Raw genomic sequence first — 13,971 nt, forward strand, 5'->3', positions numbered from 1 at the left:
CACTGAGACCTTCCTCCTGAGACTCCAAGGACTGACCACTCTTCAAACCCAGGATGAAGTTCTACCACTGCCCCGCCGCCGAGACCATGGGAATCCAACCTTACGCCCAGGAGTGTGGCGTCCCGCTCACCTGCAAACACTCCACTTCCCTGAAGAAGCTGCGCAGCGTGCACTTCCCCAACGACATCGTCTTCCAGGACTACGTTCGACAGGGCGAGCTGGAGAGGATCGGACGCTTCATCAGAGCCAGGAGGGTCAGCCTGAGCACCATCTACCTGTCTGGTGAGAGACCCACCCCACTGACCCCCACTGACCCCCAGCGGGACCCCAGACCCCCACTGCCCCCCACTGACCCCCACTGACCCCCACTGATCCCCACTGACCCCCACTGCCCCCTCTGCTGCAGGCATGGCCGCCCTCCACGAGGCCGTCCTCTCAGGGAATCTGGACTGTGTGAAGCTGCTGGTCCAACATGGAGCCGACATCCACCAGAGAGACGAGGAGGGCTGGACGCCGCTGCACATGGCCTGCAGCGACGGCTTCCCACACATCGCACGGTGAGCCAGCCACCGCGCACACACACACACACACACACACACTCTCTGCTCAGCTGAAGCTGCTTCTTCCACAAGTGTTTGCTCACTTTGAGGAGCAGGAAGTTGACGTCAGTCTTCACCTGGACGGAGGGAAACCTGTCAAATGTTCTGGATTACAGAGGACTCCCTCATCTGACCTCTGACCTCCTGTGTGTTCCTACAGCTTCCTGCTGTCGCTCGGTGCCGACCCGACTCTGGAGAACGACTGCGGGGAAAAACCTTCGGACCTGATCGAGCCCGACCACCTGGAGCTGCTGCAGCTCTTCGGCCTGTCCGTCAACGACTGAGCCCCGGGCCGGACGAGGGTCACCGTGCCGACCCCGGGGTCGTGGAAGTCTCGGTCCCGGTTCTGGGAGCTGCCTGAGCTCCACTGCAGGTCTCGGTCCTGGTCCTGGTCCTGGTCCTGGTCCTGGTCCAGGGTGACCTCCTGCTCCCCCTGCTGGCTCGGAGCTGCTGAACAGGCGGGTTCAGAACTGGAACATCTGGATCAGAACTCCAGAACCTGCTGGATCACATCTCCAGTCAGTCTGCTGAGCGTCTGGAACTCTGTGGAACTCAGTTTCCTGTTTCCAGTCCAAAGTGTGAAGAAACGTCTTCAGGAGTAAAAACCTCTCACAGCCACAGCGATGCTTCTGCCAACCTGGAAAACTGAAGCTTTCATACAGACTCCATTCTGTTCAACGAGAAACGTCAACGCTCGTCTGTGAGCAACAGAAAACTCTTTGTTTTCGTCTCTGCAGATATTTTCAGCCAACAGCCAAATTTATCAGCTTCTTCATTTTATACATTTTGTATGGTTTGCTTGTTTTTTGGCATTTTCACTTTTTTAAATCATGTACAGCATCACCTTTCTTTTCTGACTGTTTTCATTGTTTTTCTGAATGTACAACATTTTCACTGTTTTGCCTCTATTTTTCTAAATTAAACATTTGTATTAAACTACTTCTGCTTCTGTGTTTCTTCATATTAACACTACAAATAAATGTTCAACTTTTGCCCTGTTTTTCTACAATAATGAGAAAACTTTGCTTGTTTCCTTTACAGCTGAGAACTAATCCACCAAGCACGGAGTTCCTTCATTTTGTCCATCTCGTGTAACTTTATTTATTCTGAAGTCAAACAGTTTTAGCGGTTTTAAACATGCAGTGGTACAACCCCTTCTAAAGAAACCTGGCCTGGATCAGGCTGTGCTGGATCATTTTAGGCCCATCTCCAAGCTGCTCTTTATTTCAAATATACTGGAGAAGGTTGTCTAACTGCAGCTGAAAAACCACCTGGACAATCATAACATCTCAGAGGTCTTCCAGTCCGGGTTTAAACCCCTACACAGCACCAAGTCAGTGATTTTAAGGGTTTTTAATAGGATGTCCCGATCACGTGATTATGGACTCGCTCGGGATCAGAAGTTTGCTCTCGATTTGGACTCGGTTGGATACATATGTTTAGTTTTTTCTTTAATTTCCTTTTTAACCCATTGAAGCCGGACACATTTACAGTAGTGGCGTTGTTGCGCAATTCTGTCATTAAACCTGGAAGCGCTGTTGCACAGTTCTACCATTGACGCCGGCTCTTTTTTCTTCTTCTTTGCGCTAATCAGCTGTTTCTTGGGCAATGAAATGCATCAAACTCGCGCATATGCATAACTGATCCTGTTTCCGGGTCCAGATGGTGTTGCTGCACTGCCTCCTAACTTTGTATTGAACGTTTCTGGCCACTGCTGCACACTGAAGCAGGAATGCGTGCCCGGCTTTAATGGGCTAAATGAGATGTGTTTAGGTTTTCCGTGCTACAGAAAGATGTAATTACAGAGAGACCTGTGTTGTTTTGAATTAACGGAAATGAAATAAAAAAGGAGAACTTCTCATAAGTTTTTTAGTTTTTTTATTTACTATATTAGAAAAGAATCAGATCGGGACTCGGAATCGGCAGATACTCAAAATGATAGAACTCGGACTCGGACTCGGTGGCAAAAAAACCTGATCGGGATATCCCTAGTTTTTCATGACATCCTCCTCGTAAATGACTCTGGTGACTATGCGGTTCTGGTTCTGCTGGACCTGACTGCTGCATTTGACACCGTGGACCACAACATCTTACTATCCCACCTGCAGCACCTGGTTGGCATCAGTGGTCCTGTACTGCAGTGGTTCAGGTCCTACCTGACAGACAGAGCTATGTGTCTGGCCACCTCTGAATCCTCCTCCACTCCTCTGTCTTATGGGGTTCCACAGGGCTCAGTCTTGGGGCCACTGCTTTTCTCTCTCTATCTATTACCACTGTGGTCCATCCTGAGAAAGCATGGCATCTCCTTTCATTGCTATGCGGACGACCGCCAGTTATATGTCCCATTCACAAAGAAAGAAGCCTTCTCATTAACACCTCTACTACGGTGCCTGGAGGACATTAAAGCCTGGATGGCCCTAAACTTTCTAAAGTGTAATGAGAGGAAAACAGAAGTGACGTGTTTGGTCCTGTGAACCTCCACCTGCTGACTTGGGCCCTCTGATTCCACATGTGAAGGCGACTGTTGTAAATCTGGGGTTTAAAATGGACAGTGATTTTAAACTAGACTCACAGATAAGCGCAGTGGTTAAGTCGAGCTTCTTCCACCTCAGGAAGTTGGCCAGAGTGAAATCTATTCTTGCACATCAGCACTTTGAGACAGTAATCCATGTCTTTATTACATCTGGCCTAGATTACTGTCATGCACTTTATGTTGGAATCAGCCAGTCGTCCCTCGCTCGTCTCCAGTTGGTCCAAAATGCTGCAGCTCGGCTACTAACTGGAGCAGTAAGAGGGACACATCACTCCCATCCTGGCCTCCCTCCACTGGCTACCAGTACACTTTATGCTGCATTCACACTAACGCGATTTTGCGTCAAAAATTGCGTCAAAGCAAGAAGCTGAACGTGCGTTAATTCTGAGGTCCGACCCTGTACAACGCGGGGCCAAAAGCTGCGTTCACACTGAACGCGTCAAACGCGTCGCGTCTGGTGGGAAGGTGGGGCTTCCGGCCGTATTTCCTGTGTTAGCTTAGCATCATGGCTAACCCTGTTGAGCGGGTGGCTTGGCTTTATTTGGTTAATAAAGCCAGACAACGACGTTGTCGGCGGACAGTACGCCGTGCCTGGGTGCACGATATTATCCACAGACGGTCAGAGTTTGGCGAGTTTCACTATTTGCTCCAGGAGCTGCGCCCGGATGAGTGTTGCTTTCACCGGTCCCCGCTCCTTGACCTACGTCACCATAGAGGCGCTCTCTGATTGGTTTGCCGCAAAATCGCGACGCAAAGTTCAGATTTCCCAACTTCAGCGTCGGACGCGAAATCGCGACCCGTCGCAACATCGCGAAGCGATGCATCAACCCACCGACGCACCGCGAAAACGCATCTGACGTGTCGCGCCTCGTCATGGCTGGAATGCGCGTTCCCATTTGTTTTCAATTGTATTTTGACGCAAAATCGCGGAAATCGCGTTCGGTGTGAACACAGCTTTAAAGACCATTTTAAAGTTCTTTTATTTGTTTTTAAATCCCTGAATGGTCTCGCCCCGCCTTACCTCTCTGAGCTGCTACACCTCTACACTCCTGCTCGGTGCCTCAGATCAGCTGATCAGCTGCTCCTGGAGGTGCCGAGGTCCAAAAGTAGGCTCAGAGGGGACAGAGCTTTTTCTGTTGTGGCCCCCAAGCTGTGGAATGAGCTGCCACTGCGCATCAGACAGGCCCCCTCACTGTCCATTTTTAAGAATCATCTTAAAACACATTTTTATTCACTGGCTCTTAACTCAGCCTGAGACTCTGCCCTTGTTTTTTTAATGTTTATTTGAATGTCTTTTTTTGTTGTTGTTTGTTTTGGTTTTCTTTGTTCTTACTGTATTTTACTCTTGCACTTGACCTTATATATTTTGTGACTTTGTGCAACACTTTGTGCCAGCTGTAGTTGTCTTTAAAGTGCTACATAAATAAAGTTGAGTTAAGTTAAGGTGAGTTTTAATGAATGTGAGAAAAAAGGGATTTCTGAATCCTGGAATGCAGAAAAGTCTGAATGCAGCTGAAGACTCCTGAGAATCGAGCGAGACTAGTTTATAGACATCTGACTGGAAGAAGCACAAGTTCACCTGTTTCCACACCTGATTAGATGGTTCCTCTGCTCCTACTGGACCAGGGCGCCCCCCAGTGGACAAGAGGAGAACCTGCTCCTCATTGCTGAGGTTCAAGTTTCAATCCCTGAGGAGTGAAGCCAGATTCCAGCTGCTCACTTGAGCAGTCCACACACACTCACACACAGCAGCACGTGCACATCTCAGCTCACTACTGGCACCCTTCCCCCCCCCCTCCCCCCTCCAGCTGTCCTCGGGCCTCATGGAGACATGATTTGATGAGGACGTCCTGTTTACGGCTCTTGGTGTCTCTTCCACTTTCTGCTGGGTGACTTAAAACGTTTGGATCAGTCTGATCTGAAGGAGCCTCACGTCTGTCAGGCCGAGGGGGCGGGGCCTGGTGGGCGTGAGGCTGAGGGGGCGGGGCCTCACACCTGCAAAAGTCCTGGAGACTGTCATCTGACGTCTGCATCAGCCCATTCATGAGAGTCTCTGGCTGTGTCTGAATGTCCACACTATGCCCTGACTCCTCTATCACTACATAGTGCTGGACCACATAGTGGACGTTATAGAGCCCTGAATCCGTTGGCGATTCGGACACGCAGCTCCCTACTTTTTCCCTCAGGCTGATCACGTGACCCGCAGCCGGTACCATGGTAACCAGACAAAGGGCTAGTGAAGACATAATTCCACGACACAAAAAACATTTGTAAAATTTTTTTAAAACATGCTCTTACTGTGCTTTTCACTTTCCTTACCATCGTTGCAATCATTGAAGAATATATAAAAATAGGTCCGGCTCCCGGCTCGCGCTGCTGCACTTCTGCCATTTTGCTGGAGATTCGCAATGCACGATGGCTAATATTGATCCGTCTAGGGCTTATCCATGCTTACTACTTTTCGAGATGCATTTTGGGAAATTTCTAGTGCCCTTCATTTTTGCCATCTGGACATTCGGACACCCCTACAAATGGCGTCTTCACTATGTAGTGCCCTCTATAGGGAACAGTGTGGACATTCAGACACAGCCTCTGTCCTTGTATGAAACTCCTCCCTCGGGTTGCCCAACTCTTCTGGCGCTGCCCTCTCTGAAGCCCCGGGAGAGCAGGAGGAGACAATCAGTATCACCCACAGGTGAACTGAATGATCCCTCCCCACACTCCTCTCCACGGACTGCACCTGAGGTCAACCACGGCCCCCACCACACCCTCATGATGTTTTCTCCGGATGGAGACCCTGGTTACACACTCTCATGATCAGAGGCAGAGCGTGGGTCTCAGTACAGAGGGGGCGGAGCATTCTTGATGGGCCCTTATGATAGTTTTTTTTACCATTCAAACAATCCATCATGCTACCATGAAACAACACACTAATGCTCACTTTTACTGAGCCAAGCAAACCTGTATGCCTCAGAAAGCAGAATGAAGTCACAAACCAGTTCACAAGCTTGCTGTGAAGAACAAATACACATATGCACGCACACACACACACACACACACACAAACACACGCGCTCACACACACACACACACACACACACACACACACACACACACACACACACACACACACACACACACACCCACACACACACACCCGTTTGCAGCCTGACAGGTGTCATTCTCAGAGCGTCCGCTGTCCATGGTGCTGAAAACTCAGATAAAAACTCACTGGCTAAATCTGTACCATCTTTGACACAGCTTAAATATAAAATGAACACAGCTGGTCTAAAATTGCACAATCTATTCAGATACATATAGACACAGCTATCTATATCTTTTGGAATTCACGGATATTAGAAAAAAAATAGACTCTGCGGTCTCTAATAGTTGAGAGCAACACAAGGCACATTCAAACAGGCAGGTGTTTAAGACCACAGCATTCTGATAAAGATAATATTTTTGAAGGTTTCACTGACTCACCAGTGACTCCGATGTTAGTTTTGGGTAGTACCGCTACCGGCTAGCATAGTGTTCAGCATACTGTTTAACTTCCCTCCAAAGAGTTCAGATCAAGTGCAAAGAAAAAACTCATTAACGCTGCACAGCCAATCAGTGCTGGCTTACAGCTCTGATGCATTCATAGACAGTCGTAATGTAAGAATTGGCAAATTGGAGCCCACAATCATATTCATATACCTTCTGGTGACCTTGTGGGTGCAGGGGCGACTGCCCCCTTGCCCCCACTCTGGCTCCACTACAGCTCATGATCCTTCATGACCATGAGGACACAATCCTTTATGAGGAGTTTACATCAGCAGAAGATGCTCAGCAGGCTGGTCACCCCTCAGCTGGCTCAGCCTGAACAACATGAACTGCTTTTCTCATCCAGCATGGTGTTTACTCACCCGTCTCAGCCCCGCCCCCACCGTCTCAGCCGCACGTCTCACCCGCAGCCTGTCCCCAGCTCCTGGGGTCTGGAGAGGAGGTGGAGGTGGAGGTGGCTCCTGGGACTCCCAGGCTGCTGGGACGTCCCGCTCATGGCTCATCTTCCACATTTCACGCCGCCTCTGGGAGGCGTCACGTCCTAAAATAGCCCAGCGGGGGTATAAAGAGGCGTGTGGGGAGTCGGGCCGTCTGAGCAAAGCGTTCAACACCGCAGCACTGAGACCTTTCTCCTGAGACTCCAAGGACTGACCACTCTTCAAACCCAGGATGAAGTTCTACCACTGCCCCGCCGCCGAGACCATGGGAATCCAACCTTACGCCCAGGAGTGTGGCGTCCCGCTCACCTGCAAACACTCCACTTCCCTGAAGAAGCTGCGCAGCGTGCACTTCCCCAACGACATCGTCTTCCAGGACTACGTTCGACAGGGCGAGCTGGAGAGGATCGGACGCTTCATCAGAGCCAGGAGGGTCAGCCTGAGCACCATCTACCTGTCTGGTGAGAGACCCACCCCACTGACCCCCACTGACCCCCAGCGGGACCCCAGACCCCCACTGACCCCCACTGACCCCCACTGACCCCCACTGATCCCCACTGACCCCCACTGCCCCCTCTGCTGCAGGCATGGCCGCCCTCCACGAGGCCGTCCTCTCAGGGAATCTGGACTGTGTGAAGCTGCTGGTCCAACATGGAGCCGACATCCACCAGAGAGACGAGGAGGGCTGGACGCCGCTGCACATGGCCTGCAGCGACGGCTTCCCACACATCGCACGGTGAGCCAGCCACTGCACACACACACACACACACACACACACACACAGACACAGACACACACACACACACACACACCCACACACACACACACACACACACACGAACGCCCAGTCTTGTATTTCTATCCTTGTGGGGACCGTCCATTGACTCCCATTCATGTCTAGCCCCTAACCCTGACCCTTACCCTAACCCTGACCCACACCACAACAAAGCCTAACCCTAAAGAAATGTTTTTGCACTTTTACTTTTTTCAGTAACAACAACATGGTCAAGAAAACACTGTTTCTCCTACTTAGGACCGGAAAAAGGTCCCCACAAGGCACGTCGTTCCACGTTTTGCTATCCTTGTGGGGACATTTGGCCCCGACAAGGATAGAAATACAAGAACACACACACACACACACACACACACACACACACACACACACACACACACACACACACACTCTCTGTTCAGCTGAAGCTGCTTCATCCACAAGTGTTTGCTCACTTTGAGGAGCAGGAAGTTGACGTCAGTCTTCACCTGGACTGAGGGAAACCTGTCAAATGTTCTGGACTACAGAGGACTCCCTCACCTGACCTATGACCTCCTGTGTGTTCCTGCAGCTTCCTGCTGTCGCTCGGCGCCGACCCGACTCTGGAGAACGACTGCGGGGAAAAACCTTCGGACCTGATCGAGCCCGACCACCTGGAGTTGCTGCAGCTCTTCGGCCTGTCCGTCAACGACTGAGCCCCGGGACGGACGAGGGTCACCGTGCCGACCCCGGGGTCGTGGAAGCCTCGGTCCCGGTTCTGGGAGCTGCCTGAGCTCCACTGCAGGTCTCGGTCCTGGTCCTGGTCCTGGGCCTGGTCCTGGTCCAGGGTGACCTCCTGCTCCCCCTGCTGGCTCGGAGCTGCTGAACAGGCGGGTTCAGAACTGGAACATCTGGATCAGAACTCCAGAACCTGCTGAATCACATCTCCAGTCAGTCTGCTGAGCGTCTGGAACTCTGTGGAACTCAGTTTCCTGTTTCCAGTCCAAAGTGTGAAGAAACGTCTTCAGGAGTAAAAACCTCTCACAGCCACAGCGATGCTTCTGCCAACCTGGAAAACTGAAGCTTTCATACAGACTCCATTCTGTTCAACGAGAAACGTCAACGCTCGTCTGTGAGCAACAGAAAACTCTTTGTTTTCGTCTCTGCAGATATTTTCAGCCATCAGCCAAATTTATCAGCTTCTTCATTTTATACATTTTGTATGGTTTGCTTGTTTTTTTGGCATTTTCACTTTTTTAAATCATGTACAGCATCACCTTTCTTTTCTGACTGTTTTCATTGTTTTTTCTGAATGTACAACATTTTCACTGTTTTGAATCTATTTTTCTAAATTAAACATTTGTATTAAACTACTTTTGCTTCTGTGTTTCTTCATATTAACACTACAAATAAATGTTCAACGTTTGCCCTGTTTTTCTGCAGTGATCAGAAAACTTTAATTTTTTCTTTACAGATGATAAATAATCCACCAAACAGAGTTCCGTCAGTTTTGTCCAACTCATGTAACTTTATTCCGAAGTCAAACGAAGTTTTAAATGACTTTGAGAAAAAAGGGATTTCTGACTCCAGGTCCATTGTTCTACTGGGAGACTTCAACGCCCACGTGGGCAGCGACAGTGAGACCTGGAAAGGGGTGATTGGATCGCATGGCCTCTCTGATCTGAACCCGAGTGGTGTTCTGTTATTGGACTTCTGTGCTAGTCACAGTTTGTCCATCACGAACACCATGTTCGAGCACAGGGGGGTCCATAAGTGCACTTGGCACCAGGACACCCTGGGTCGGAGGTCGATGATCGACTTTGTTGTCTTGTCATCTGACCTCCGGCTGCGTGTTTTGGACACTCGGGTGAAGAGAGGGGCAGAGCTGCCGACCGATCACCACCTGGTGGTGAGTTGGATTCGCTGGCGGAGGAGGAAACCGGACAGACTTGGCAGACCCAAACGTTTTTTGAGGGTCTGTTGGGAACATCTGATGGAACCCTCTGTCAGCATGGCTTTCAACTCCCACCTCCGGGAGAGCTTCTCTCATGTCCCGAGGGAGGTTGGAGACATTGAGTCCGAGTGGACCATGTTCTCCACCTCCATTGTCGAAGCAGCTGCCTGGAGCTGTGGTCGTAAGGTCTCCGGTGCCTGTCGTGGTGGCAACCCCCGAACCCGGTGGTGGACACCGGAAGTAAGGGCTGCCATCAAGCTGAAGAAGGAGTCCTATCGAGCCTTGTTGGCTCACGGGACTCCAGAAGCAGCTGACAGGTACCGGCAGGCCAAGCGAACTGCAGCCCGAGTGGTTGTGGAGGCAAAAACTCGGGTCTGGGAGGAGTTCGGGGAGGCCATGGAGGAAGACTATCGGTCAGCCCGAAGAAATTCTAGCAAACCGTCCGGCGCCTCAGGAGGGGAAAGCAGGTCTCTGCCAACACTGTTTACAGTGGAGGTGGGGAGCTGCTGACCTCAACTGGGGATATTGTTGGATGGTGGAAGGAATACTTCGAGGATCTCCTCAATCCCGTCGCCACGTCTTCCGTGGAGGAAGCAGAGGCTGAGGTCTCAGAGGTGGACTCGTCCATCACCCAAGCCGAAGTCACCGAGGTGGTCGGTAAGCTCCTCGGTGGCAAGGCGCCGGGGGTGGACGATTTTCGCCCTGAGTACCTCAAGTCTCTGGATGTGCAGGGACTGTCTTGGTTGACACGTCTCTGCAACATAGCGTTTTCAGTCGGGGACGGTGCCTCTGGATTGGCAGACCAGGGTGGTGGTCCCCCTGTTTAAAAAGGGGGACCGGAGGGTGTGCTCCAACTATAGGGGGATCACACTCCTCAGCCTCCCCGGGAAAGTCTATTCCAGGGTGCTGGAGAGGAGTATCCGACCGATAGTCGAACCTCGGATTCAGGAGGAACAATGCGGTTTTCGTCCTGGTCGTGGAACAGTGGACCAGCTCTACACCCTCCATAGGGTGCTCGAGGGGTCGTGGGAGTTTGCCCAACCAGTCCACATGTGTTTTGTGGACTTGGAAAAGGCGTTCGACCGCGTCCCTCGTGGTGTCTTGTGGGGGGTGCTCCGGGAATACGGAGTCCGGGGCCCCTTGTTAAGGGCCGTCCGTTCCCTGTATGACCGGAGTAGGAGTCTGGTCCGCATTGCTGGCAGTAAGTCGGACCTGTTCCCGGTGCATGTTGGACTCCGGCAGGGCTGCCCTTTGTCACCGGTTCTGTTCATCATTTTTATGGACAGAATTTCTAGGTGCAGCCAGGGGCCGGAGGGGGTCTGGTTCGGGGACCACAGGATTTCATCTCTGCTTTTTTGCAGATGATGTTGTCCTGTTGGCTTCATCGAACCAGGACCTTCAGCATGCACTGGGGCGGTTCGCAGCCGAGTGTGAAGCGACAGGGATGAGGATCAGCACCTCCAAATCCGAGGCCATGGCCCTCGACCGGAAGAAGGTGGCTTGCCCTCTCCAGGTTGGTGGAGAGACCCTAGCCCAGGTGGAGGAATTTAAGTATCTTGGGGTCTTGTTCACGAGTGGGGGACGGATGGAGCGTGAGATTGACAGGCGGATCGGTGCAGCGTCTGCAGTGATGCAGTCGTTGTATCGGTCCGTTGTGGTGAAGAGGGAGCTGAGCCGAAAGGCGAAGCTCTCGATTTACCGGTCAATCTACGTTCCCACCTTAACCTATGGTCATGAGCTTTGGGTCATGACCAAAAGGACAAGATCCCGGATACAAGCAGCTGAAATGAGCTTCCTCCGTAGGGTGGCTGGACTCCCTTAGAGACAGGGGGAGGAGCTCAGTCACCAGGGAGGAACTCGGAGTAGAGCCGGTTCTCCTCCACATCGAGAGGGGCCAGCTGAGGAGGCTCGGGCATCTGTTCAGGATGCCTCCTGGACGCCTCCCTGGGAGGTGTTCTGGGCATGTCCCACTGGGAGGACACCCCTGGGAAGACCCAGGACACGCTGGAGAGACTATGTCTCTCAGCTGGCCTGGGAACGCCTTTGGATCCTCCCGGAAGAGCTGGAGGAAGAGTCTGAGGACAGGGAAGTCTGGGCATCTCTGCTGAGACTGCTGCCCCCGCGACCCGGCCCCGGATAAGCGGTTGAAGATGGATGGATGGATGGATGGATGGATGGATGGATGGATGGATGGAATGTACAAAAGTCTGAATGCAGCTCAAGACTCCTGAGAATCGAGCGAGACTAGTTTATAGACATCTGACTGGAAGAAGCACAAGTTCACCTGTTTCCACACCTGATCAGACGGTTCCTCTGCTCCTACTGGACCAGGGCGCCCCCCAGTGGACAAGAGGAGAACCTGCTCCTCACTGCTCACGTTTAGGAGTGACTCTCTCTCTCTCTCACACACACACACACACACACACACACACACACACACACACACACACACACACACACACACACACACACACACACACACACACACCTAACCCTCGACTCCATGTGTCACCTCACCAGGTCCTCAGGGTTCACTTCTGGTCCTCAGGCCACATGTTTGGATGCACATTGAGGTCATTTGATTTCGGTGTTCAGAGGAGCTTCAAAACCACAGAGGCTGATATGTTTTCAGTTTATTTATTCACACAGTTCCAAACCAGTCTGGAGGCACAAAAAACACAGGTATCTACATTGAAGAGAAAAGTCCGAGCTTCACTCTTTAAACTTCCACTCCTGGCGACACATGGGGCACTGCTGCTGCACCTGCTGCGAGTTCAGCCACTTCAGGATGCAGTGCATGTGGAAGCAGTGGGAGCACTGACCCCAGACCAGCGGGCAGTCGTCCCCGGGGACTTTACCTGCAGAGGTTACAAACCACACTGACTCAGACCCTGGTTCTGCAGGTTTTAGGTCTCCGCCTCTGCAGCAGGTCTGGAGACCTGAAACCATCACGTCCTCCGAGGTGAATGAAGCACCGAGAAGAGAAACGCTCCGACGGTTCACTCACAGTCTGGACAGCAGCCGTTAAAAGACATCCTGCAGATCCCGCAGTTCTCGTCGTTGGCCACCCACAGCCAGGACGCCACGCCGTTCCACTGCTGGATGGTCACCTTCATCTCCTGAGAGCACGAAACAACAACAACACTGTCAACAACAACAAGGGTCCACTGCTGGATGGTCACCTTCCCCCCCGAGAGCAGAAAACAATCCCTCACACATCGTTACACAGTGCATGATGATAAAGGTTTCCTGTTTTAATAACAACACGGCTCCATTGACCCTCACCGCTCTGAGGACTGAGAAACTCTTAGAACATTGAAAACACAGGAACTTTTCTCAACACCGTCAGAGTAGCAGCAGTTAGCATGTGAAGCTAACGATAGCGCGACATCCGCAGCCTTTCATGACTTACCGTCTCACCTTCTGACTCAAAGGCTTTTCACGTCTGTTCCACGGCAGCAGCGGTGAGTTCCTTTTCACTTGTAACTCCTGAAACTCATCATAAGACTAAATTCATCAACAAAACGAAGGCAACTCTGCAGCACCCCGGGAGGAAGCGGCTTCTTCTTCTTCTGCCGCTCCTGCTGCTTCTGCTTCTTCTTCTGCTGCAGTAATTCTGGTAGAGTGTGTGGAGCTCCGCCCCCTGCAGCCAAGATCTGTTATAACCATAGATATCTTATTCTATAAGATAAGTGTTCTATAAGATATCTATGGTTATAACACCCCGAACATAAACGCTCCCTCCTAAATTCTAATAACGCAACACAAAGTAAATAAAAGAATAGATTTGAATTATTCCACATCGAAAGAAATGTATTCATCAAAAAAAATCCCACAAGAACACATTACTCAGAATTTCTCAATTAGTAATAATAACTAGATAATTAGAAATATATAATAGTTTAGTTTATTTTAATTTTATTATACAAAAAACCCGATGCACTACAAAACAGTATGATATAAAACAAAACAAAAGTTTATGAATGAATGAAGTATGATCTTAAATAGTCTCCCTCATTTATATCCTGCAATCAAATAAAACAAACATTAAAAAGTTAGTGTAATGACAGCCTAATAAGTCTGAGAGGCCTGAACAGCCGCTCTCACTGATACCCTGTAGCAGAGTCAGAGTGGGGGCAAGGGGGCGGTCAC

General features: G+C 50.8%; 3 protein-coding genes across 4 annotated transcripts; 2 read left to right on the forward strand and 1 right to left on the reverse strand.

The window, feature by feature from the left end:
- Positions 1-901, forward strand: LOC115390630 (protein phosphatase 1 regulatory subunit 27-like). The gene is made up of 3 exons (XM_030094551.1): positions 1-282; positions 407-557; positions 760-901. The coding sequence occupies exons 1-3, from the start codon at positions 54-56 to the stop codon at positions 881-883; spliced, it is 504 nt and encodes a 167-aa protein (XP_029950411.1). The 5' UTR covers positions 1-53; the 3' UTR covers positions 884-901.
- A 6,445-nt stretch (positions 902-7,346) lies between these two features.
- LOC115390641 (protein phosphatase 1 regulatory subunit 27-like) lies at positions 7,347-8,581 on the forward strand. Its single transcript, XM_030094570.1, has 3 exons — positions 7,347-7,575; positions 7,700-7,850; positions 8,458-8,581. The coding sequence occupies exons 1-3, from the start codon at positions 7,347-7,349 to the stop codon at positions 8,579-8,581; spliced, it is 504 nt and encodes a 167-aa protein (XP_029950430.1).
- A 3,861-nt stretch (positions 8,582-12,442) lies between these two features.
- Positions 12,443-13,418, reverse strand: anapc11 (APC11 anaphase promoting complex subunit 11 homolog (yeast)). 2 transcript variants are annotated; one of them, XM_030094278.1, is made up of 3 exons: positions 13,240-13,418; positions 12,827-12,938; positions 12,443-12,677 (listed from the first exon to the last, which is right to left on the reverse strand). In XM_030094278.1, the coding sequence occupies exons 2-3, from the start codon at positions 12,933-12,935 to the stop codon at positions 12,532-12,534; spliced, it is 255 nt and encodes an 84-aa protein (XP_029950138.1). In that variant the 5' UTR covers positions 12,936-12,938; positions 13,240-13,418; the 3' UTR covers positions 12,443-12,531. The 2 variants fall into 2 exon arrangements, with proteins under 2 accessions (XP_029950138.1, XP_029950137.1); XM_030094277.1 differs by having other exon boundaries at positions 13,232-13,418.
- Between the last annotated feature and the right edge of the window lie 553 nt (positions 13,419-13,971).

Source organism: Salarias fasciatus, chromosome 6 (genome assembly GCF_902148845.1).
Source record: "Salarias fasciatus chromosome 6, fSalaFa1.1, whole genome shotgun sequence".
Classification (NCBI taxonomy): Eukaryota; Metazoa; Chordata; class Actinopteri; order Blenniiformes; family Blenniidae; genus Salarias; species Salarias fasciatus.